At 31.0% G+C, this 22,106-nt stretch overlaps 5 protein-coding genes across 5 annotated transcripts; 3 read left to right on the top strand and 2 right to left on the bottom strand.

Annotated features, from left to right (window-relative positions):
- Window positions 1-4,807: 4,807 nt before the first annotated feature.
- On the top strand, window positions 4,808-5,567 carry LOC113365615 (histone H1-like). The gene has a single exon (XM_026607130.1). The coding sequence runs from the start codon at window positions 4,844-4,846 to the stop codon at window positions 5,537-5,539; it is 696 nt and encodes a 231-aa protein (XP_026462915.1). The 5' UTR covers window positions 4,808-4,843; the 3' UTR covers window positions 5,540-5,567.
- Window positions 5,568-6,437: 870 nt separating this feature from the next.
- On the bottom strand, window positions 6,438-6,918 carry LOC113365612 (histone H3). The gene has a single exon (XM_026607126.1). The coding sequence runs from the start codon at window positions 6,871-6,873 to the stop codon at window positions 6,463-6,465; it is 411 nt and encodes a 136-aa protein (XP_026462911.1). The 5' UTR covers window positions 6,874-6,918; the 3' UTR covers window positions 6,438-6,462.
- A 154-nt stretch (window positions 6,919-7,072) lies between these two features.
- Window positions 7,073-7,532, top strand: LOC113365613 (histone H4). Its single transcript, XM_026607127.1, has one exon. It carries the CDS (start codon window positions 7,151-7,153, stop codon window positions 7,460-7,462), a length of 312 nt encoding a protein of 103 aa, XP_026462912.1. The 5' UTR covers window positions 7,073-7,150; the 3' UTR covers window positions 7,463-7,532.
- A 753-nt stretch (window positions 7,533-8,285) lies between these two features.
- On the bottom strand, window positions 8,286-8,780 carry LOC113365610 (histone H2B-like). The gene has a single exon (XM_026607125.1). It carries the CDS (start codon window positions 8,733-8,735, stop codon window positions 8,364-8,366), a length of 372 nt encoding a protein of 123 aa, XP_026462910.1. The 5' UTR covers window positions 8,736-8,780; the 3' UTR covers window positions 8,286-8,363.
- A 44-nt stretch (window positions 8,781-8,824) lies between these two features.
- On the top strand, window positions 8,825-9,371 carry LOC113365609 (histone H2A). Its single transcript, XM_026607124.1, has one exon. The coding sequence runs from the start codon at window positions 8,956-8,958 to the stop codon at window positions 9,328-9,330; it is 375 nt and encodes a 124-aa protein (XP_026462909.1). The 5' UTR covers window positions 8,825-8,955; the 3' UTR covers window positions 9,331-9,371.
- Window positions 9,372-22,106: the final 12,735 nt, after the last annotated feature.

The following is a 22,106-nucleotide window of genomic DNA, read 5'->3' as shown; positions in this document are numbered from 1 at the left end:
GTGCCAAACTGTATCGAAGGCTTTTTCTATGTCTAATAATATCATTCCGGTATGTTGTTTTACTTTGAATTTTCTTTATGTGGGTATTTAAATATAGATAGAGGGTGTTAAAAGTAGAGTGGTGATTCCTGAAAACCCATATTATTTAATTTTTTGATGATTTCAAAACTATTTATTTTCCTTAGAATTGTTTACATATTACAATAGTTGTATGTTACATGTGATATTTTTAATTGTACACCTGCCTTGCGGCATTATTACAATTTACTATGGAATTTTATATATATACTTAGGTCTATTTGCTTAAATTGATGCTCTTATTTTGGTTAGTATGAAAATAGCTTAAAAAAAACATACTTCATTGAGTTAGTATTTCTTAAAACTAGTTAACAAATTATGTACACTCTTAAAACTAGCTAACAAATTATGTACACTCTTAAAACTAAATAGAATAATATAATAACAGTAACGAATAAAGACTTATACTTATTATAATATTTGAATAAAATTTTAACTTGCTAGTGCTATATTTGATATATTCTTAATTGTTAAATTTTCACTCATTTCACAGTTGTTTAAAAATTTGGTATTTAGGATGGTTATGAATTCTGATATAAGTGGAATATTGGCTTCTTTATGTAATATTTTGTTAGAGTAATATTTATTTGTTCTTTCATTAAAAACTTTATTTAAAATAATTCTCATATTTTTGTTTTGCATTCTTTGTAATAAAGTAATATTGGATTTTGAAGTTTTGCTCCAGACAGGAGCACCGTATGTGAGGATTGGTCTTATCAGTGCAAGATAAAGCCGTCTTTTATTTTTTAAATTCAGTTTTTTGTTACGTAGAAGTGGTTGAATTTTTTGCATTATGGAATGGCTGAGAGCTAGTTTATTATTAATCATTGCTGTAAAGTTCATTTTCCTATCTAACAACAGTCCAAGGTATTTAACTTGTATTTTCCATGGGATGCTCGCATTTTTAATTTTAACTGGTCTTTGAGGAATAAATTTTTTTGTTTTTCTAGTAAATAAAATAGCCTCTGTTTTCTTTACATTTAACTTAATTTTCCATTTTTCAAAGTAATTCGATATATTGTGTAAGTGGTGTTGTAAGTTCTTTTCTATTTTTTTGAAAGATTTGTTTGACGTGAAAATGGCGGTGTCGTCGGCGAACATCAATAGTTCGGTGTCGTTATTATGTGGGAAATCATGTGTGTAAAAGGTGAATAGTGCGGGTGAAAGGATGGATCCTTGAGGGAGTCCGGAGGTAATAAGGATGGGTTTTGAATGTGAGGAATTTATAATGACTCTAAAATATCTATTTTCGAGATAAGATTTTATTATGTGTGTTAGGTTTGCTGGAAACTTTTGGCTAATCATTTTGAATAGCAACCCTTCGTGCCAAACTGTATCGAAGGCTTTTTCTATGTCTAATAATATCATTCCGGTATGTTGTTTTACTTTGAATTTTTCTTTAATGTGGGTATTTAGTATAGATAGAGGGTGTAAAGTAGAGTGGTGATTCCTGAACCCATACTGGGTGTTTGGAATTAGTTTGTTTAGTTCAGTATGTCGTTTAAAAAGTTTTAGAATAACCTTTTCAGCTACTTTACTCAAAGTGCAAAGTAAACTAATTGGTCTGTAACTAGTGGGTTTTTCAGGTGGTTTTTTTGGCTTCGGAAATGGCAGGATCAGGGATGTTTTCCATGGATTTGGAAAAAAACCTAAATCTAGCATTGCATTAATTATTTTTGTTATAACTACTAGTGTTTTATTGGGAAGATTTTTAAGAATAATGTTTTGTATCCGGTCATTGCCTGGAGCCTTTTTGTTCTTAAATTTTTTAATGATATTTTTAATATGACGAGGTTTTGTCCACATTGTTATGTCACGTGTTGGTTTAAAATGTGAGAAGTATATTTCGTGAGTACTATTGACAAGATTGTTTGTGTAATCGTGTCCTAGTTTTGAGTTTTGGTTATGTACTTTTTTGAATTCATGAGCTATTAAATTTGCTTTGTCTTTGTCCGTGTAGATAGTCTTATTTTTGGTTTTTAAGTGTGGTATGGGTTCAGGTGGTGAGGTTAGTTGTTTGGCTAATCGCCAAATGTTATTGTGATTTTTGTTGGTTTGTTCCATTTTAATTTCCCATTTTTGGTTATAATGATTTTTTAGGGATTCGGATATTTCTTTGGTTAGTTTGTTGAGCAGAGGTTTGAGAAGCGGATTTCGTGATAGTTGCCATTGTTTTCTAATTCTATTTTTATGTTTGATAAGTTGTAAGATTTCAGGTGGAATATTTTGCTTAGATTTATTTTTAACTAAAGGAATCGATGCGGATATTGCATTTTGTATGTTTGTGGTTAGGTTAATAACAGCTGTGTCAATGTCAGTAGTAGTGTCAAGTGATTGTTTCATAGAAATATTTTTGTTTAGTATTTGTCTGAATTTATGCCAATTTGCTAGGTTGTAGTCGAAATACTTTATGTGTGTTTGCTCATGAATTGAAGTGTTTCCAGTTGCTATATTTAGTATAACTGGATTGTGGTCGGAGTTGGTGGAATCTAATGTCTTAAGTGCAGAAATGTTTTGTATATTGTGTGTTATTGCTAAGTCTATTGTGCTAGGAGTATGATGGGGAATATCTGGGTAATGTGTTGGTGTATGAGGAAAATGTAGCTGTAATTCTTCAATATTATTGAAAACATAGTTGTTTAGTTTAATGCCATTTGTGTTTTGTTGCTGCATCTCCAAGTTGGATGTCTGGCATTAAAATCGCCCGCCACTATAGTATGCGGTCGTATTTTAGCCAGTGCGTCCAAATCAGATTCGCACAGTTTATTGTTTGGGAAGTATGCTGAAACAACTGCGATTTCTTGTTTACCGTAGGTTACTGTAATCGCTGTTGCTTCAGCATGTTTGAGGATATTGGTTTCTATATATTCATGTTTAATTGATTTTCTTATGATAAGAGCCGTACCGCGACCGCCATTTTCCGTTATGTCTTTTCTATATACAATAAAATTGGGGATAAAAAATTTGTTTTTGGTTTAAGTAATGTTTCAGAAACAAGAGCTATATCAATTTTGTATTTATTTAAAAGTAATTTAAATTCAACCGCATTGGAGAGAAGCCCCCTTGCGTTCCAATAAAGAATATTAACTGTATTAGACATTTATTTGCTATTTGTAAAATGTTCAATTAAGATGTTATCAATATCATTTTCATTAGCTGTATTGAGGATTTTTGCAAGATTCAATAATCTATTAAAGATGCTTTGATAGCTGGTTTTTCAAAGACCTGTTTAATAAAATTAAAGTTTGCGAGCATACCTTTTAACGTTGAGTTTTCAGTTTCTGTGGTGCCTTGTTCGTCTAATATTTGAGGTGTAGTCTCTTTTACTGCTTGTCCATCTTCGGTATTTATATTGTTTAGTGGAGTATTGCACTGCGGTAAGCTAGGGAACTGTCTCTGGTCGCTAATAACGGCATTGAATTTTCTGATGAGCGGTGGTGGAGGTGGCGCTGGTATAATACTTTCTGTTTTGCTTTTGCTAGGAGCTCAAGTCGTTTCTCTTTAAGTTTCAAATACGTAGAGCATTGCCTGTAGTTTGCGGGATGTTCCTCGTTACAATTTACACATTTTGGTTTTTCTAAAGTTGTTTTGGTACATTCAAACGGCTTATGTTCGTTTTTACATTTGACACATCTGAAGTCCATATTGCAGTAACTTGACGTGTGTCCGAAATTTTGGCAATTGTAACATTGGATTATGTTACCATTTGACTTGTAGCGCTCCCATTTAACCGAGAAGCCAGCTAGCAGTTTTTTGTTTCGTATTATCTGCATGTCCTGTTCGTATCGAATAATATGCATAAACTGGGAGTTTTAGTCTTCTGCCAAGACTATCCACTTTAGTCATTTGAATAACATGTTTTACTCGACAGAATTCATTTAAAAGTTCGGTCATGATTGTTTGGGGATCGGTGTTTGGTGGTACACCTGTGGCTACAATCTTTTGAAGCGTTTGCTCTTTTTGAGGAAACGTAAAAAATTTCTTTTTCAGGGTTTTTAATTTGTCATACACAATTTTAAAATCGTGAATGTTGTTTGTACGCACTATGTATTGTTTTTCACCTTTATATGTCACACTTATTTTGTTAATTGTCTCTTTGTTTATGTCACATATGGTTTTATAATCACTGAAGTCATCATTGATAATAATGGGTGGCATTTTTGAAGGTAAACGATCTTTTTCACATGCGTTCACTTTCTTTTCACTATTTTTAATACTTTGTTCATCACTTATTTCAGGATTTACACGGCGTCTTTTACATTTTCACTATTATCATCACACACACTATCTTTATTGTCAATGTTTAGTATTTTAGCCACTTCTTTGCTGACATTAGTACAAGCTAAAGGTTCAAATTTGTTAACACCAATAAATTTGCCTTTCGGAAACTCGTTTTGTAACTGTTTTGTGGCTTCCATCGTGCGCGTCGATGTCGACGGGTTGGAAGCCATTTCTTTAATAGTATTTATTACATTTACATTTTTAGTTACTTTAATTTTAGCACCTTGTTTTTTAATTATTTTCATTAACATAGGCTTTTAAACCACTATAACTATTTCACTTTTGCTCTACGATGTGCACTGCTCGGCGGTTCAGACCGAACTCTCTAATTTTTTACAAATAATTTACATTTTTGTAAAATTTTCAAATATTATTGTTTTCTCCTCGGTCCTACACTTTTCGAATATAGTTTTTGGCCACGCCCCTAACATATTTAACCAATCACGTGTTAGATTTACATTTTAACCTACGATTTTTTACTATAATGTCAGATAACGCTTTATCTACGTCGCCGGCGGCAACCGCTGCGCCAGCGACAGCATCGCCGAAAAAGGGCAAGACTGCGGCTGTTAAAAAACCGCGAGTGAAGCCGTCCCATCCTCCTACATCTGAAATGGTAAACAACGCTATTAAAAGTCTGAAAGAACGCGGCGGATCGTCGCTGCAGGCGATTAAGAAATATATGTCGGCCAATTATAAAATCGACGCCGAGAAAATGTCAACGTTCATTAAAAAGTATTTAAAGTCAGCTGTTCAAGCGGGCACACTGATTCAAACAAAAGGCAAAGGTGCTTCGGGTTCGTTCAAACTTGCCGCGAACGCTAAACAGAGCGGCGGCGAAAGCGGTGTTTCGGCTGGAAAAGCCAGGACCGCTAAGACGCCAGCGGCAAAAGCAAAATCGAAGACAGCAAAGTCGAAGGGCGCCGCCAAACCTGCTTCGTCCCCTAAAAAGAAGTCTGCATCCGCAGCGGGCACATTAAAAAAGTCGTCGGCGAAACCTAAGACGACAGTCGATAAGAAGAAGACCATTCAGGGTAAGTCGACGAAAGCCTCATCGGCCAAGGCAACGAGCAAAACGAAGAAAACCGTCAAGACCGCAGCCGCAAAGAAACCTAAATCGCCAAAGAAGACATCAAAAGTAGCCAAACCTTTGAAAAAAGCGTCACCGAAAAAGAAGTGAAAACATTTCATTATCTTTTTACACAACAGCAAACGAAAATGTTTGCACAAAGTCCTTTTCAGGACTAACAATAAATTTTTATCAAAGAACATTATTATTTTACTTATATATATCTTATCATCTTATATTATAGCCTTTTCGTGGACTTCGGAAAAAATTTTAATAAAATATTTGTAACAGGAGCGCAGCAACGCTCGCTGTGTTCCTCGCCGTGTTGTGTCATTGACGAAATTTAAAAGTCAAAGTCTTTTCAATTTTCAATTTCGTCTTTGGTAGGGAGTTGTTCAATATCAATCGCTGAATTTTATTTATTTATTTATTTTTTTTTTTAAATAATTTTATATGAATAAATTATCTTAATCAAATGAAATATAATCAATAATTTATTAATAAAAGTTTTATATATCACTTTAAATAAATCAACTATACATAGAACGGCAACTCTCATAATAATTAAATTCATAATTTTTTCTAATTTTTTTTTATATAAATAATAAGTAAATGGAAATTAATTAATGAAATAAAATATAATCATTAATAATTTATGAAGTTTCAATCTTTTTTTCATATCGTATTCGAAAAAGAAAATTTATATAACTTTAAATAACTATATATGAAATTAAAAAATATACAATAAAAAAAAAAATATTTATATATAAATATATATAATATAATATATATAATATAAATTTCTATCATCAGAACGGCAACTCGCCCATATTAATTAAATTTAGAATTTTTTAAAGAAGCTTTCAGAAATTCATGACGAATTTTACAAATTCAACTATAATATTTTTTAAACTTAACACAACAACACACTATTCAACAAGTCAAATCATGTGTGTTGTTGTCAATAATTTCAATTAAAAAAAAAATTTGGTGGTCCTGAAAAGGACCGATTTGTTTTATAGGACGACAGGCGTCTAAGCGCGTTCTCCTCGAATACGCCGAGCTAGTTGAATATCCTTGGGCATGATGGTTACGCGCTTGGCGTGGATCGCGCACAAGTTTGTATCTTCGAACAGGCCAACCAAATAGGCCTCGCTAGCTTCCTGCAATGCCATGACGGCGGAGCTCTGAAAACGCAGATCGGTCTTGAAGTCCTGAGCGATCTCGCGCACTAGACGTTGGAACGGCAACTTTCGTATGAGAAGCTCGGTGCTCTTCTGGTAACGACGGATCTCACGCAGAGCTACGGTGCCAGGCCGATAACGATGCGGCTTCTTCACACCGCCGGTCGCCGGCGCGCTCTTGCGAGCCGCTTTCGTTGCAAGCTGCTTACGGGGCGCCTTGCCACCGGTGGACTTGCGAGCTGTCTGCTTCGTACGGGCCATTATAACTCCTAGATTTCGTTTCGAGAACCTTCTCGTTTGACGATCGTTTTGATACTGACGCGTCCGGCTCGAATATTATGATCAAAATACATTACGAATGTCCGATGCTGTGCTCGGCTGTCATTGGTCGGCGCCGAATGCTCGCATAGCTATGATGGGCGTGGCCTAGCGAGCTCAAACTTTTCAATAATTTCGCTCGTCGGAATTCAGTCGTTATTCAGACTTCGAGCTGTTAACATCAATTTGTAAATTTATCCCGACTGCGATATATTGAAAAATGACCGGCCGTGGCAAAGGTGGTAAGGGACTCGGAAAGGGTGGCGCTAAGCGACACAGGAAAGTTCTTCGCGATAATATCCAAGGTATTACAAAGCCGGCTATACGTCGTCTTGCTCGCCGTGGCGGCGTCAAGCGTATCTCGGGTCTAATCTACGAAGAGACCCGCGGTGTTCTGAAAGTGTTTCTCGAGAACGTTATCCGCGATGCAGTCACATACACCGAGCACGCCAAGAGGAAGACCGTAACCGCTATGGATGTCGTATATGCGCTCAAACGTCAGGGTCGTACACTGTACGGTTTCGGCGGTTAAATTGATCAACGGACGCAGTCATTTCTTATAAATACAAAACAAAAAAGAGCCCTTTTAAGGGCTGTCAAATATAATTAAAAGAACAAGTAATATATTTTACAATTTACGTACAGGCTTTATTTGATTTTATATGAAATTTGTTTATTTTCTTGCAGAATAACTTGCTTTGGTAATATTATTGATAATATTATCAAATTGGAAAGCCCTTCGAATATGTTTTAAAGAAAGTATTAATTAATATATATTTTACTATTTTTTCGTATTGACTTTTTATATGCAATTGATTTCTTTTCTTACATGGGGGGGCTTCAATTAATAGAAAATAGAGTATACTTTTAGTATTAGTATACTTTACAGTTAAGGGCTTCGAAAAGGGCTCTGAATTGAAGGAGCTCAATTAAATGAATGAATTTATTAAATTTTGCATATTATTTAAATTTATATAATATGTAATAATATATTTTATATATTTAAATAATAAAATTTTTAAAATATTTACGACAATAATTTTATTTTTACGAAAATATTTAAATTGCGATTTTTTTTAATATAAATATATTTTATAATAAATTAAAATAAACTTAAACTTATTAACTAAATTTGAAAAACTAAAGTTTTAAATTGAATTGAATATTCAATCATTAATTTTTATCATATTGAAAATATATAGAAATTGAACATTATTTATAATATAAATTAATAATAACGATCTCTAATAGAAATCTGATCAAAATTTATTGAAAATCCTAATAAAATATCATTAGTGTCAGGTTATTTTATTTTATCTATAAAACCAATGTAAAAATTATAAAGTTCTTTTGTAAAATATTTGTGGGCCCTGAGAAGGGCCTTTGTTATTGTCGACAGAACATATAAGTGGCATCACAAAATCTTCATCATTTTATTTCGAGCTGGTGTACTTGGTTACGGCCTTAGTACCTTCGCTGACGGCGTGTTTGGCCAACTCGCCTGGTAGCAATAGCCGGACTGCTGTCTGAATTTCCCGACTAGTGATTGTAGAGCGTTTGTTGTAGTGAGCCAAACGCGATGCCTCGGCCGCTATACGCTCGAAGATATCATTCACAAAGCTGTTCATGATGCTCATCGCCTTGCTCGAAATGCCCGTGTCAGGATGGACTTGTTTCAAGACTTTGTAAATATAAATGGCATAGCTCTCCTTGCGCTTACGTTTCTTCTTCTTGTCGCCCTTTGAAATATTTTTCTGGGCTTTGCCTGCTTTCTTAGCCGCTTTACCGCTGGTTTTCGGTGGCATGTCTGATGTTTACTAGTACACTGACTGATACGAAATGAGTCGTGCCGACGCTCCGTTTTCGTACTGCTTCAACGTTTTGACTGAAGCCGTAACAACGTACGTAGGCAAGGGAGGGGCGTGTCTACAAAAAAATGGGCGTGTGCTTGCAACGCTCAGAAATCTATACGGGCCCGTTCGAGAACTTTGATATCATTCTCAGTTTGAACACGAACCTGTAAACATGTCTGGTCGAGGCAAAGGCGGTAAAGTCAAGGGAAAGGCTAAGTCACGGTCTAACCGTGCCGGTCTTCAGTTTCCAGTCGGTCGTATTCATCGTTTGCTACGCAAAGGCAACTATGCCGAGCGTGTCGGCGCTGGTGCACCCGTCTACCTCGCTGCAGTCATGGAATATCTGGCCGCCGAAGTTCTCGAGTTAGCCGGCAATGCGGCTCGCGACAACAAGAAGACCAGAATAATTCCGCGTCATTTGCAACTGGCCATCCGCAATGACGAGGAACTGAACAAACTGTTATCGGGTGTTACGATTGCTCAGGGCGGTGTATTGCCGAACATACAAGCTGTGCTTTTGCCAAAGAAGACAGAAAAGAAAGCTTAAATTTCTTTTATTGTCGCAAATTGACATAAAACCGTCCTTCTCAGGACGAACAACTTTATTCAAAAAATGAACATATATTATTTTACTATTTATTTATTATTTTACTATTTTATTTATAATACTATTTAATTTACTATTCAATACTCATTTTAATTTATTTTAATTTTTTTATCATAACATTCGGTATATAATTTAATTGATTTTAGATATTTTTATTTAAATAAATATAAATAACAACATTTGTTTGAATGAATCAAAGAATATTTAAGGTTATAAATGTACGAAATAATAACTTTATTTATTAGTTACGTTGTTATAAATCATTTAAAATGAATATAAAAAAAATCTATATAAGTATATTAATTTTTGTAGTGATTTCAACATCAAATAAATAATTCTTGTTTTATTATCGAATATTAGCACATTTATATGTTATTATGTTATCAATTATTATTGAATTTCACTAATATCGATTATAGAATTTGTATATTTAAAAAAAAAAATTGTAGGGTTTGTTAATGATTTGATTTTTATAACATTCGCAATTCAGGCTAAAATCTCGCATGTTTTCTGACCCTCGAGCAAACGGTTATTCACGGTCGTCGTGTTTAGGAACTGCCGCTGTATAGTGGCCTAAATGTTTCAGCAAGCATTTACGCTAGATATCAATGTCAATACCATAATACCTTATAGCAATTTGTTAGTCTCGACGAGAAGAATAAAATAATAATTATTCATAAAGAAAATAATAATGTTATAGTGAATTTTGACGCGTGTTTTTAAAAAGGGGCGTGGCTTAGTGATCGTGGAAAGTTTTACTAATAATTATCGTACAAAATTTATTAATAATCATAAATAAATGTACAAAATAATAACTTTATTTATTAGTTACGTTGTTATAAAACATTTAAAATAAATATAAAAAAAAATCTATATAAGTATATTAATTTTTGTAGTGATTTTAAAACCAAATAAATAATTCTTGTTTTATTATCAAATATTAACACATTTATATGTTATTATGTTATCAATTATTATTGAATTTCACTAATATCGATTATAGAATTTGTATATTTAAAAAAAAAATTGTAGGGTTTGTTAATGATTTGATTTTTATAACATTCGCAATTCAGGCTAAAATCTCGCATGTTTTCTGACCCTCGAACGAGCGGTTATTCACGGTCGTCGTGTTTAGGAACTTACGCTGTATAGTGGCCTAAATGTTTCAACAAACATTTACGCTAGATATCAATGTCAATATCATAATACCTTATAGCATTTTGTTAGTCTCGACAAGGAGAATAAAATAATGATTATGCATAAACAAAATAATAATATTATAGTTAATTTTGACGCGTGTTTTTAAAAAAGGGCGTGGCTTAGTGATCGTGGAAAGATTTACTAATAATTATCGTACAAAATTTATTAATAATCATAAATAAATGAATTGTTATAAAATTATAATAGTATTATTATAAAGTTATAATGAATTATTATGAAATTTTACTATTGTCGAATATAAATTTTGTATATTTAGGTATTATTTACATATTTCCTTAAAATTTAAGAAAAATTAGATAATCTCGAAAAAATTATATGAACACACATAACGATTTATATATCATTTTATTCGTGATTTTATTCTGCATCTTTCGTACGAACAAAGTTTTTTCGTATCTTTTACTGTTTAGCTAGTAGAGAGCAATCTGTGTGATTGATCACTTATTGAAATGCAAATTACATTTAGATTGCAGCAATTATTGACAATATTTCTATATTTTCATAAAGAAACCATATAAATTATAATACATTGTTAAAATTTCGTATGGTTCTCCAGTCATTCAATTCTAATAACAATCACCATTTAGGCTAAAATCTTGCATGTTTTCTGACCCTCGAACAAACGGTTATTCACGGTCAGCGTGTTTAGATATAGCAGCAGAGCCGCATATTCAGTTCAGCAAGCATTCAAGAATAAAAGAATAAAATAATATTTATTAAATATCAACTAATATATAATCTTTTCTCGGCAATGAATATAAGATATTATTATTTTATTCTATACAATTGAATTAAAAAAAAAAAAAACATAAATATTATATTTTATTATTAATGACTAAATTATTTATACATTCGATTTATTTTAATAAAATATAATATGATAGAAATATTATGATTTTACAGAATAAACAGTTTGTGAATTTTTTGACTCAAGTTATTTCAAGAAACAACAGTACAATTGTTTACTGTTTTGTATTTTATCGTTCTTTTGAAAACTACGAATGAAATAATTAATTATAACGATAATATTATTTTATTAGATACTATGCAAAAAGAGAATAGAGCACACTTCTTGAACTTGAATGCACGACGCGACATAATGTTTTACACAAATGATTTCTAACCGAATTTTATGCGTTGGTGTATTGATAGTGTATTACATCGTAAATATAATTAATTATTTCATACAAATAATATTTTATTTTAATAAAATATTATATTCGTTATTTAATCAAATCGTTTATATTAGCTATTGTTCAGTATAGATTCATAGAGTACTCAAATGAATGTTCAATGACAGTTTATGAACAATTATGATACTATTTATGAATAAAAATTTACAAAAACTGTTTCTAGGATATATAAGTATAATTACATCGCATCAAAATATAACATATCTCAATGCTCATAAAAATGCGATAACGATTTTGTTGAAAACGCACTATTGAGTGCAGAAGTTATTTGAATATAATTAGCGATATTTTAGAAAAACTAACCGTTGAAATAAATCATGCTTTTGATGATATGTTGGGGATGAATTTGGCTATCATGTAAATCCATTGTTTTATGCGAATTATTTAGAATAAAAGCGCTGGATTTAATTTTTTACAAATAATTTACTACTTACTTACTTTTTAATGTTGCTTTATTTTTACAAATAATTTTACAATACAAATATAAATTTTTGTTTAATACATACCTATCCCAGGTAATGGGATATCACTGTATTATATCTATGTGTTAGTTTATATATTTGAGGTTTGTATTATCTTTTGTTATATGATTACATGAAAAACTGCTATAAAAAAACATGTTTCTTACTATAGGCCTTACATACTAAAATCTATCAACTAATTATTAAATATTAACCTATAACTAAATAATAAAACAAAAATAAAATAAAATAAAAATATTGATATACGTTTTTATCTTCATATATGTAAGAAATTATAATAATATATATGTACGTAAATACACAAACATATATGTACATATATTGTCGCAGACACATATATTTGATTAATCTCCTAAATAAGTGTAAGTAGTTTTCACAATAATTGATTTGAGTGGTTTTCAAATTTATTTTTCAGATCTTGTGTGTATTCACTAAGTGTGGGCACATTGACTAATGTATGTAAATATTTAGAGGAGTAATATCTTTTGGTTTTTGGTTTGAAATATTTGTTTGATATTAGTCGTAAAGATATATTTTGGACTTTTTGTATAGTATAAATTATTGTTTTGTTGTTGTCTGCCCATATGGGAGCAGCGTACGTCAGGAGCGGTCTGATAAAAGCAAGATATATTCGTCTTTTATTTTTCAAATTTAACTTAGAGTTTGAATTTAGAAATGAATGTAATTTGTGAATTGCGCCAATGGCCTGTCCAGCTTTTATATTTAAATGATCATTAAATTTTAGTTTACGATTCAAATTAAGTCCTAAATATTTAACTTTTTCAATCCATGGAACTTTTTTTGCACCAATTAAAATATGTTTTTTGGGTATGTAGTTTTTTGTGCGATTTGTGAATAAAATTGCCTGTGTTTTTTCGGAATTTACTTTAATTTTCCAGTCTTTACAATAGCTCAGAACGCTACATAAATGATCCTGCAAGGTAGCGACTATACTTCGAATACGTCTATCTGAGGTGTATAGTGTTGTATCATCGGCATACATTAATATATTCGATTTGGAATGGGTGGGGATATCATGAACGAAAATATTAAACAAAATGGGTGACAGGATAGAACCCTGAGGTAAACCCGCGGAAATTTCATAGATATTAGATTCGTTATTATCGATGATAACTTTAAATTTTCTATTACTCAAAAATGATCGCAATAAATAAATAAGATTAGAGGGAAATTTATTAATTATAAGCTTATAAATTAAACCATCATGCCAGACAGTATCAAAAGCTTTTTCGATGTCCAGAAAAACCATTCCAGTGGGTGTTTTATTTTGTAAATTATTTTTTATTTTATTCGTAACTATTGATAGGGCATGTGTTGTTGACAGGTTTTCTCTAAAACCAAATTGAAATGGCGGTAAAATATTATCCTTTCTTAGTTCGTTGTTGAGAAGTCTTAGTATATATTTTTCTATAATTTTACTTATAGAACTTAGCAGGCTTATAGGTCTATAATTTGAGGGTCTATCTGCAGGTTTACCATGTTTTAATATAGGCAAAATGTTTGAAATTTTCCATACAGTAGGAAAGTAACCTAAGTCAAGTATAGCATTAACTAATTTTGTTATGAATATTATACCTTTCCTAGGTAACATTTTTAATATTTTATTTTGAATTGAATCCGGACCTGGAGCCTTTCGGTTTTTCAATGTTTTGATGATATTAAGAATGTCTATAGGTTTAGCCCACAAACTTGTATTTCTGAGAGGAGTTTTATTTTTGAAGTAGTTATTTAATGTACTGGTCACTGCCGATTCTAAATGATACTGACCTAATTTATCATTTTGTTTATGAACTTTATAAAATACATTAGCAATTGCTTCCGCTTTTTCAAAATTTGTTATGGCTGATGAGTTATTTAATACAAGTGGTGGTATTTTATCTCGCGTATTTGTAATTTTTTTGACGGCAGGCCACAAATTATTATAGTGCGTGTTAATATTTTTTAATTTATTTTCCCACTGCTTGTTGCTATGTAACTTCATTTCAAATGAAAGTTCTTTAGTAAGTTTATTTAGTTGATATTTAATTTCAGGATTTCTACTTTGTTGCCATTTTCTTCTAAGTTTATTTTTTATTTTTAGTTTTAACTTCAATTTTTGCGGAATAATATTTGAATTGTGGTAATTGCAATATGTGGGAATAGTCTTATCTATTGCTTGATGTATACAGGTAGTTAAGTGAGTTACGGCGTCGTCTATATCTTTCCCAGTTGTAAAACAAGCGTTAGTATTAATAGTATTATCTATAAAAAATTTAAACTGATTCCAGTTAGCAAGTCGATAGTTTAAACGCTTATGTATTTGTTCGTCAAGGTCGTGTTGCGTAAGTGATATAGATAACAAAACCGGATTGTGGTCAGAATTAGTCGCAGTAACTGTGTACGGTATCGAACTAACAGTCACATTTTTTGTGATGGCCAAATCTATGGTTCCTGGATTATGTGTGGGATTGGAAGGAAAATGTGTTGGACTTTCAGGGAAATGAAGCTGTAGGTTATTGATGTTATCGTTAAGAAAATTACTTAATTTTAGGCCATTATTATTACAATTACTGCATCCCCAATCACGGTGACGAGCGTTGAAATCACCGGCTAAAATTACGCGATCGCCCAAATTAAATAAATTGTCTACATCAGAAATATTCAGACTATTGCAAGGGAAGTAAGCCGATACAACAACTATATTTGTAAATGGAAGTACAATATTAATGGCTGTAGCTTCAGCACTTTCTAATCTACTTATGGGTATTAAATTGTGTTTGATTTTATCATTAATTATAATTGCTGTTCCGCGTCCATGCATTGCATTGTTATCATTTCTGTAAATAATATAATTTTTCAAACTTAACTTCATATGAGGTTTCAAAAATGTTTCATTAATTAAAGCTATTTGTATGTTATGAGTTTTCAAAATATGTTTAAATTCAAGAAAATTACAATATAAGCTTCTGGCATTCCAGAACATTATCTTTAAATTATTACTATTTACATTCATTTATTATAAAAGTGAGTCAATAAAATCATATCATATTCCTCTTCAGAAGCTAAGTTTAATTTATGAGCTAAACTAATCAATTTATTCACAGATTTCATTACCGCTGGTCTTGAAAAAACTTCTTGTACAAAGTTTATTGATGACATTAGTCCTGATATCGACTCAGGTTCAATGGGTTTATCTATACCTGTATCGTTTTGCATCATTGAATTTCTTGAAAGTGGAGGGAATTGTCTCGGATTTGATAACACAGCATTGAACTGCCTTGTCAAAGGTTTCGGTGCTGGCGCAGGGATGTACTGGCGTTTCAGTCTCATATTTGATAATAGTTCTTCTCGTTTCTGCTTTATTTCTAGATACTTCGGACAATGTTTATAGTTAGCTGGGTGAGCTTCTGCGCAATTAACGCACAGTGGCGGATCTTCCTTTTTTTTTGGACATTCCTTCGGTTCGTGTTCTTCAGTGCATTTGACGCATCTGAATTTTAAATTACAATAGGCCGAAACGTGGCCAAAAGATTGACAGTTAAAACATTGTATGATGTTACCATTGTGTCTATATTTGTCCCACTTTACCGCATAGCCCAAAATATGGTTCATATTTTTTAGCGTAGTCATGTCCTGTTCGTGGTCGCAAATAATCAAATATATAGGAAGGTTAAATCTTTGATTTAGGGAATCCATTTTAGTCATTTGTATTACCTTCTTTACTCTCACATATTTTTCGAGTAAGAAAGCCATTATATCTTCTGATGGTATGGAAGGTGGAATACCAAGTGCTACAATTTTTTGATTTGCTTGTTCTTTGAGTGGATATGAGTAAAACTTTTTCTTTTGGGATTTTAATTCCTTTATGATAACTTCAAAATCCGTCTTACGATAAGTGGTTACTCGATAATGATTTCGGCCCTTATATTGTACATGAACCTTGGACTTACACTTGCCACGTAAGGTTTTCAGTGCTGCGACGTTACTAAAGTCATCCAAAATTACTATAGCTGGCATAGGTTTGTCAATGGAATCATTAGCTGCTGAATCATTAGCTGCTGATTTCGATTCAATGGATTCTCGATTTTCGGAAATATTAGATTCGCTCTCTGCCGTTTGCATTTCTTCAACAACTGGATTTTCTTTTACCGCAAGAACGGAAAATCTGTTCTTATGCACAAACGTTCCAGAGGTTCCCTCTTCCCGATCATTATTAGTATTTTTATGACGCCCAGGAAATAACTCCATCATATGAATTTTCTTCTTCTCAGAAACTCGCTTAATTAAAAGCCTCTCGGCGGCACTGTGTTTACATTCTTTATCATTATTGGGTTTCACCATGCACTAAACACTTTTTAGAACACTAAATCGAATAAAAACTGTTTCAATATATTATTCTATTCTATTAACACTCTTACAAAATCACTCGATACGAAAACAATTTATCATGGAAATGATCTCGGTAAATTGTCAATGTCTTCAAGAAACATCTGAAGTTGTTTGTAAAAGACAGCAACATTGGTTTGGTGACAGTTTCGATATTATTATCAAAATAGTAATGTCATAGTTAATTCTGGCGCGTTTTTTAAAATGGGGCGTAATTTAGTAAATGTCAAAAGATATACTAAATTATCGTACAAAATTTCTTAATAATCATAAATAAATGTACGAAATAATAACTTTATTTATTAATTTCGCTGATATGAATTGTTATAAAATTATAATAGTATTATTATAAAGTTATAATGAATTATTATGAAATTTTACTATTGTCGAATATAAATTTTGTATATTTAGGTATTATTTACATATTTCCTTAAAATTTAAGAAAAATTAGATAATCTCGAAAAAATTATATGAACACACATAACGATTTATATATCATTTTATTCGTGATTTTATTCTGCATCTTTCGTACGAACAAAGTTTTTTCGTATCTTTTACTGTTTAGCTAGTAGAGAGCAATCTGTGTGATTGATCACTTATTGAAATGCAAATTACATTTAGATTGCAGCAATTATTGACAATATTTCTATATTTTCATAAAGAAACCATATAAATTATAATACATTGTTAAAATTTCGTATGGTTCTCCAGTCATTCAATTCTAATAACAATCACCATTTAGGCTAAAATCTTGCATGTTTTCTGACCCTCGAACAAACGGTTATTCACGGTCAGCGTGTTTAGATATAGCAGCAGAGCCGCATATTCAGTTCAGCAAGCATTCAAGAATAAAAGAATAAAATAATATTTATTAAATATCAACTAATATATAATCTTTTCTCGGCAATGAATATAAGATATTATTATTTTATTCTATACAATTGAATTAAAAAAAAAAAAACATAAATATTATATTTTATTATTAATGACTAAATTATTTATACATTCGATTTATTTTAATAAAATATAATATGATAGAAATATTATGATTTTACAGAATAAACAGTTTGTGAATTTTTTGACTCAAGTTATTTCAAGAAACAACAGTACAATTGTTTACTGTTTTGTATTTTATCGTTCTTTTGAAAACTACGAATGAAATAATTAATTATAACGATAATATTATTTTATTAGATACTATGCAAAAAGAGAATAGAGCACACACAAAAAAATATTGGTAAATATAATATGCGTTCAAAATTATATTCTTGAACTTGAATGCACGACGCGACATAATGTTTTACACAAATGATTTCTAACCGAATTTTATGCGTTGGTGTATTGATAGTGTATTACATCGTAAATATAATTAATTATTTCATACAAATAATATTTTATTTTAATAAAATATTATATTCGTTATTTAATCAAATCGTTTATATTAGCTATTGTTCAGTATAGATTCATAGAGTACTCAAATGAATGTTCAATGACAGTTTATGAACAATTATGATACTATTTATGAATAAAAATTTACAAAAACTGTTTCTAGGATATATAAGTATAATTACATCGCATCAAAATATAACATATCTCAATGCTCATAAAAATGCGATAACGATTTTGTTGAAAACGCACTATTGAGTGCAGAAGTTATTTGAATATAATTAGCGATATTTTAGAAAAACTAACCGTTGAAATAAATCATGCTTTTGATGATATGTTGGGGATGAATTTGGCTATCATGTAAATCCATTGCTTTATGCGAATTATTTAGAATAAAAGCGCTGGATTTAATTTTTTACAAATAATTTACTTACTTACTTACTTTTTAATGTTGCTTTATTTTTACAAATAATTTTACAATACAAATATAAATTTTTGTTTAATACATACCTATCCCAGGTAATGGGATATCACTGTATTATATCTATGTGTTAGTTTATATATTTGAGGTTTGTATTATCTTTTGTTATATGATTACATGAAAAACTGCTATAAAAAAACATGTTTCTTACTATAGGCCTTACATACTAAAATCTATCAACTAATTATTAAATATTAACCTATAACTAAATAATAAAACAAAAATAAAATAAAATAAAAATATTGATATACGTTTTTATCTTCATATATGTAAGAAATTATAATAATATATATGTACGTAAATACACAAACATATATGTACATATATTGTCGCAGACACATATATTTGATTAATCTCCTAAATAAGTGTAAGTAGTTTTCACAATAATTGATTTGAGTGGTTTTCAAATTTATTTTTCAGATCTTGTGTGTATTCACTAAGTGTGGGCACATTGACTAATGTATGTAAATATTTAGAGGAGTAATATCTTTTGGTTTTTGGTTTGAAATATTTGTTTGATATTAGTCGTAAAGATATATTTTGGACTTTTTGTATAGTATAAATTATTGTTTTGTTGTTGTCTGCCCATATGGGAGCAGCGTACGTCAGGAGCGGTCTGATAAAAGCAAGATATATTCGTCTTTTATTTTTCAAATTTAACTTAGAGTTTGAATTTAGAAATGAATGTAATTTGTGAATTGCGCCAATGGCCTGTCCAGCTTTTATATTTAAATGATCATTAAATTTTAGTTTACGATTTAAATTAAGTCCTAAATATTTAACTTTTTCAATCCATGGAACTTTTTTTGCACCAATTAAAATATGTTTTTTGGGTATGTAGTTTTTTGTGCGATTTGTGAATAAAATTGCCTGTGTTTTTTCGAAATTTACTTTAATTTTCCAGTCTTTACAATAGCTCAGAACGCTACATAAATGATCCTGCAAGGTAGCGACTATACTTCGAATACGTCTATCTGAGGTGTATAGTGTTGTATCATCGGCATACATTAATATATTCGATTTGGAATGGGTGGGGATATCATGAACGAAAATATTAAACAAAATGGGTGACAGGATAGAACCCTGAGGTAAACCCGCGGAAATTTCATAGATATTAGATTCGTTATTATCGATGATAACTTTAAATTTTCTATTACTCAAAAATGATCGCAATAAATAAATAAGATTAGAGGGAAATTTATTAATTATAAGCTTATAAATTAAACCATCATGCCAGACAGTATCAAAAGCTTTTTCGATGTCCAGAAAAACCATTCCAGTGGGTGTTTTATTTTGTAAATTATTTTTTATTTTATTCGTAACTATTGATAGGGCATGTGTTGTTGACAGGTTTTCTCTAAAACCAAATTGAAATGGCGGTAAAATATTATCCTTTCTTAGTTCGTTGTTGAGAAGTCTTAGTATATATTTTTCTATAATTTTACTTATAGAACTTAGCAGGCTTATAGGTCTATAATTTGAGGGTCTATCTGCAGGTTTACCATGTTTTAATATAGGCAAAATGTTTGAAATTTTCCATACAGTAGGAAAGTAACCTAAGTCAAGTATAGCATTAACTAATTTTGTTATGAATATTATACCTTTCCTAGGTAACATTTTTAATATTATATTTTGAATTGAATCCGGACCTGGAGCCTTTCGGTTTTTCAATGTTTTGATGATATTAAGAATGTCTATAGGTTTAGCCCACAAACTTGTATTTCTGAGAGGAGTTTTATTTTTGAAGTAGTTATTTAATGTACTGGTCACTGCCGATTCTAAATGATACTGACCTAATTTATCATTTTGTTTATGAACTTTATAAAATACATTAGCAATTGCTTCCGCTTTTTCAAAATTTGTTATGGCTGATGAGTTATTTAATACAAGTGGTGGTATTTTATCTCGCGTATTTGTAATTTTTTGACGGCAGGCCACAAATTATTATAGTGCGTGTTAATATTTTTTAATTTATTTTCCCACTGCTTGTTGCTATGTAACTTCATTTCAAATGAAAGTTCTTTAGTAAGTTTATTTAGTTGATATTTAATTTCAGGATTTCTACTTTGTTGCCATTTTCTTCTAAGTTTATTTTTTATTTTTAGTTTTAACTTCAATTTTTGCGGAATAATATTTGAATTGTGGTAATTGCAATATGTGGGAATAGTCTTATCTATTGCTTGATGTATACAGGTAGTTAAGTGAGTTACGGCGTCGTCTATATCTTTCCCAGTTGTAAAACAAGCGTTAGTATTAATAGTATTATCTATAAAAAATTTAAACTGATTCCAGTTAGCAAGTCGATAGTTTAAACGCTTATGTATTTGTTCGTCAAGGTCGTGTTGCGTAAGTGATATAGATAACAAAACCGGATTGTGGTCAGAATTAGTCGCAGTAACTGTGTACGGTATCGAACTAACAGTCACATTTTTTGTGATGGCCAAATCTATGGTTCCTGGATTATGTGTGGGATTGGAAGGAAAATGTGTTGGACTTTCAGGGAAATGAAGCTGTAGGTTATTGATGTTATCGTTAAGAAAATTACTTAATTTTAGGCCATTATTATTACAATTACTGCATCCCCAATCACGGTGACGAGCGTTGAAATCACCGGCTAAAATTACGCGATCGCCCAAATTAAATAAATTGTCTACATCAGAAATATTCAGACTATTGCAAGGGAAGTAAGCCGATACAACAACTATATTTGTAAATGGAAGTACAATATTAATGGCTGTAGCTTCAGCACTTTCTAATCTACTTATGGGTATTAAATTGTGTTTGATTTTATCATTAATTATAATTGCTGTTCCGCGTCCATGCATTGCATTGTTATCATTTCTGTAAATAATATAATTTTTCAAACTTAACTTCATATGAGGTTTCAAAAATGTTTCATTAATTAAAGCTATTTGTATGTTATGAGTTTTCAAAATATGTTTAAATTCAAGAAAATTACAATATAAGCTTCTGGCATTCCAGAACATTATCTTTAAATTATTACTATTTACATTCATTTATTATAAAAGTGAGTCAATAAAATCATATCATATTCCTCTTCAGAAGCTAAGTTTAATTTATGAGCTAAACTAATCAATTTATTCACAGATTTCATTACCGCTGGTCTTGAAAAAACTTCTTGTACAAAGTTTATTGATGACATTAGTCCTGATATCGACTCAGGTTCAATGGGTTTATCTATACCTGTATCGTTTTGCATCATTGAATTTCTTGAAAGTGGAGGGAATTGTCTCGGATTTGATAACACAGCATTGAACTGCCTTGTCAAAGGTTTCGGTGCTGGCGCAGGGATGTACTGGCGTTTCAGTCTCATATTTGATAATAGTTCTTCTCGTTTCTGCTTTATTTCTAGATACTTCGGACAATGTTTATAGTTAGCTGGGTGAGCTTCTGCGCAATTAACGCACAGTGGCGGATCTTCCTTTTTTTTGGACATTCCTTCGGTTCGTGTTCTTCAGTGCATTTGACGCATCTGAATTTTAAATTACAATAGGCCGAAACGTGGCCAAAAGATTGACAGTTAAAACATTGTATGATGTTACCATT

Source organism: Ctenocephalides felis, unplaced genomic scaffold (assembly GCF_003426905.1).
Source record: "Ctenocephalides felis isolate EL2017-DRISC unplaced genomic scaffold, ASM342690v1 CF-g0.4_SCAFFOLD_01148, whole genome shotgun sequence".
Lineage (NCBI taxonomy): Eukaryota > Metazoa > Arthropoda > Insecta > Siphonaptera > Pulicidae > Ctenocephalides > Ctenocephalides felis.
The sequence above is the reverse complement of the archived record's forward strand: the minus strand, read 5'-3'. Positions and strand labels throughout refer to the sequence as shown.

What these genes read in the sequence shown, in the direction of transcription:
- LOC113365615 (XM_026607130.1), top strand. Translation starts at nt 4,844, where the DNA reads ATGTCAGATAACGCTTTATCTACGTCGCCGGCGGCAACCGCTGCGCCA.
- LOC113365612 (XM_026607126.1), bottom strand. Translation starts at nt 6,873, where the DNA reads ATGGCCCGTACGAAGCAGACAGCTCGCAAGTCCACCGGTGGCAAGGCG.
- LOC113365613 (XM_026607127.1), top strand. Translation starts at nt 7,151, where the DNA reads ATGACCGGCCGTGGCAAAGGTGGTAAGGGACTCGGAAAGGGTGGCGCT.
- LOC113365610 (XM_026607125.1), bottom strand. Translation starts at nt 8,735, where the DNA reads ATGCCACCGAAAACCAGCGGTAAAGCGGCTAAGAAAGCAGGCAAAGCC.
- LOC113365609 (XM_026607124.1), top strand. Translation starts at nt 8,956, where the DNA reads ATGTCTGGTCGAGGCAAAGGCGGTAAAGTCAAGGGAAAGGCTAAGTCA.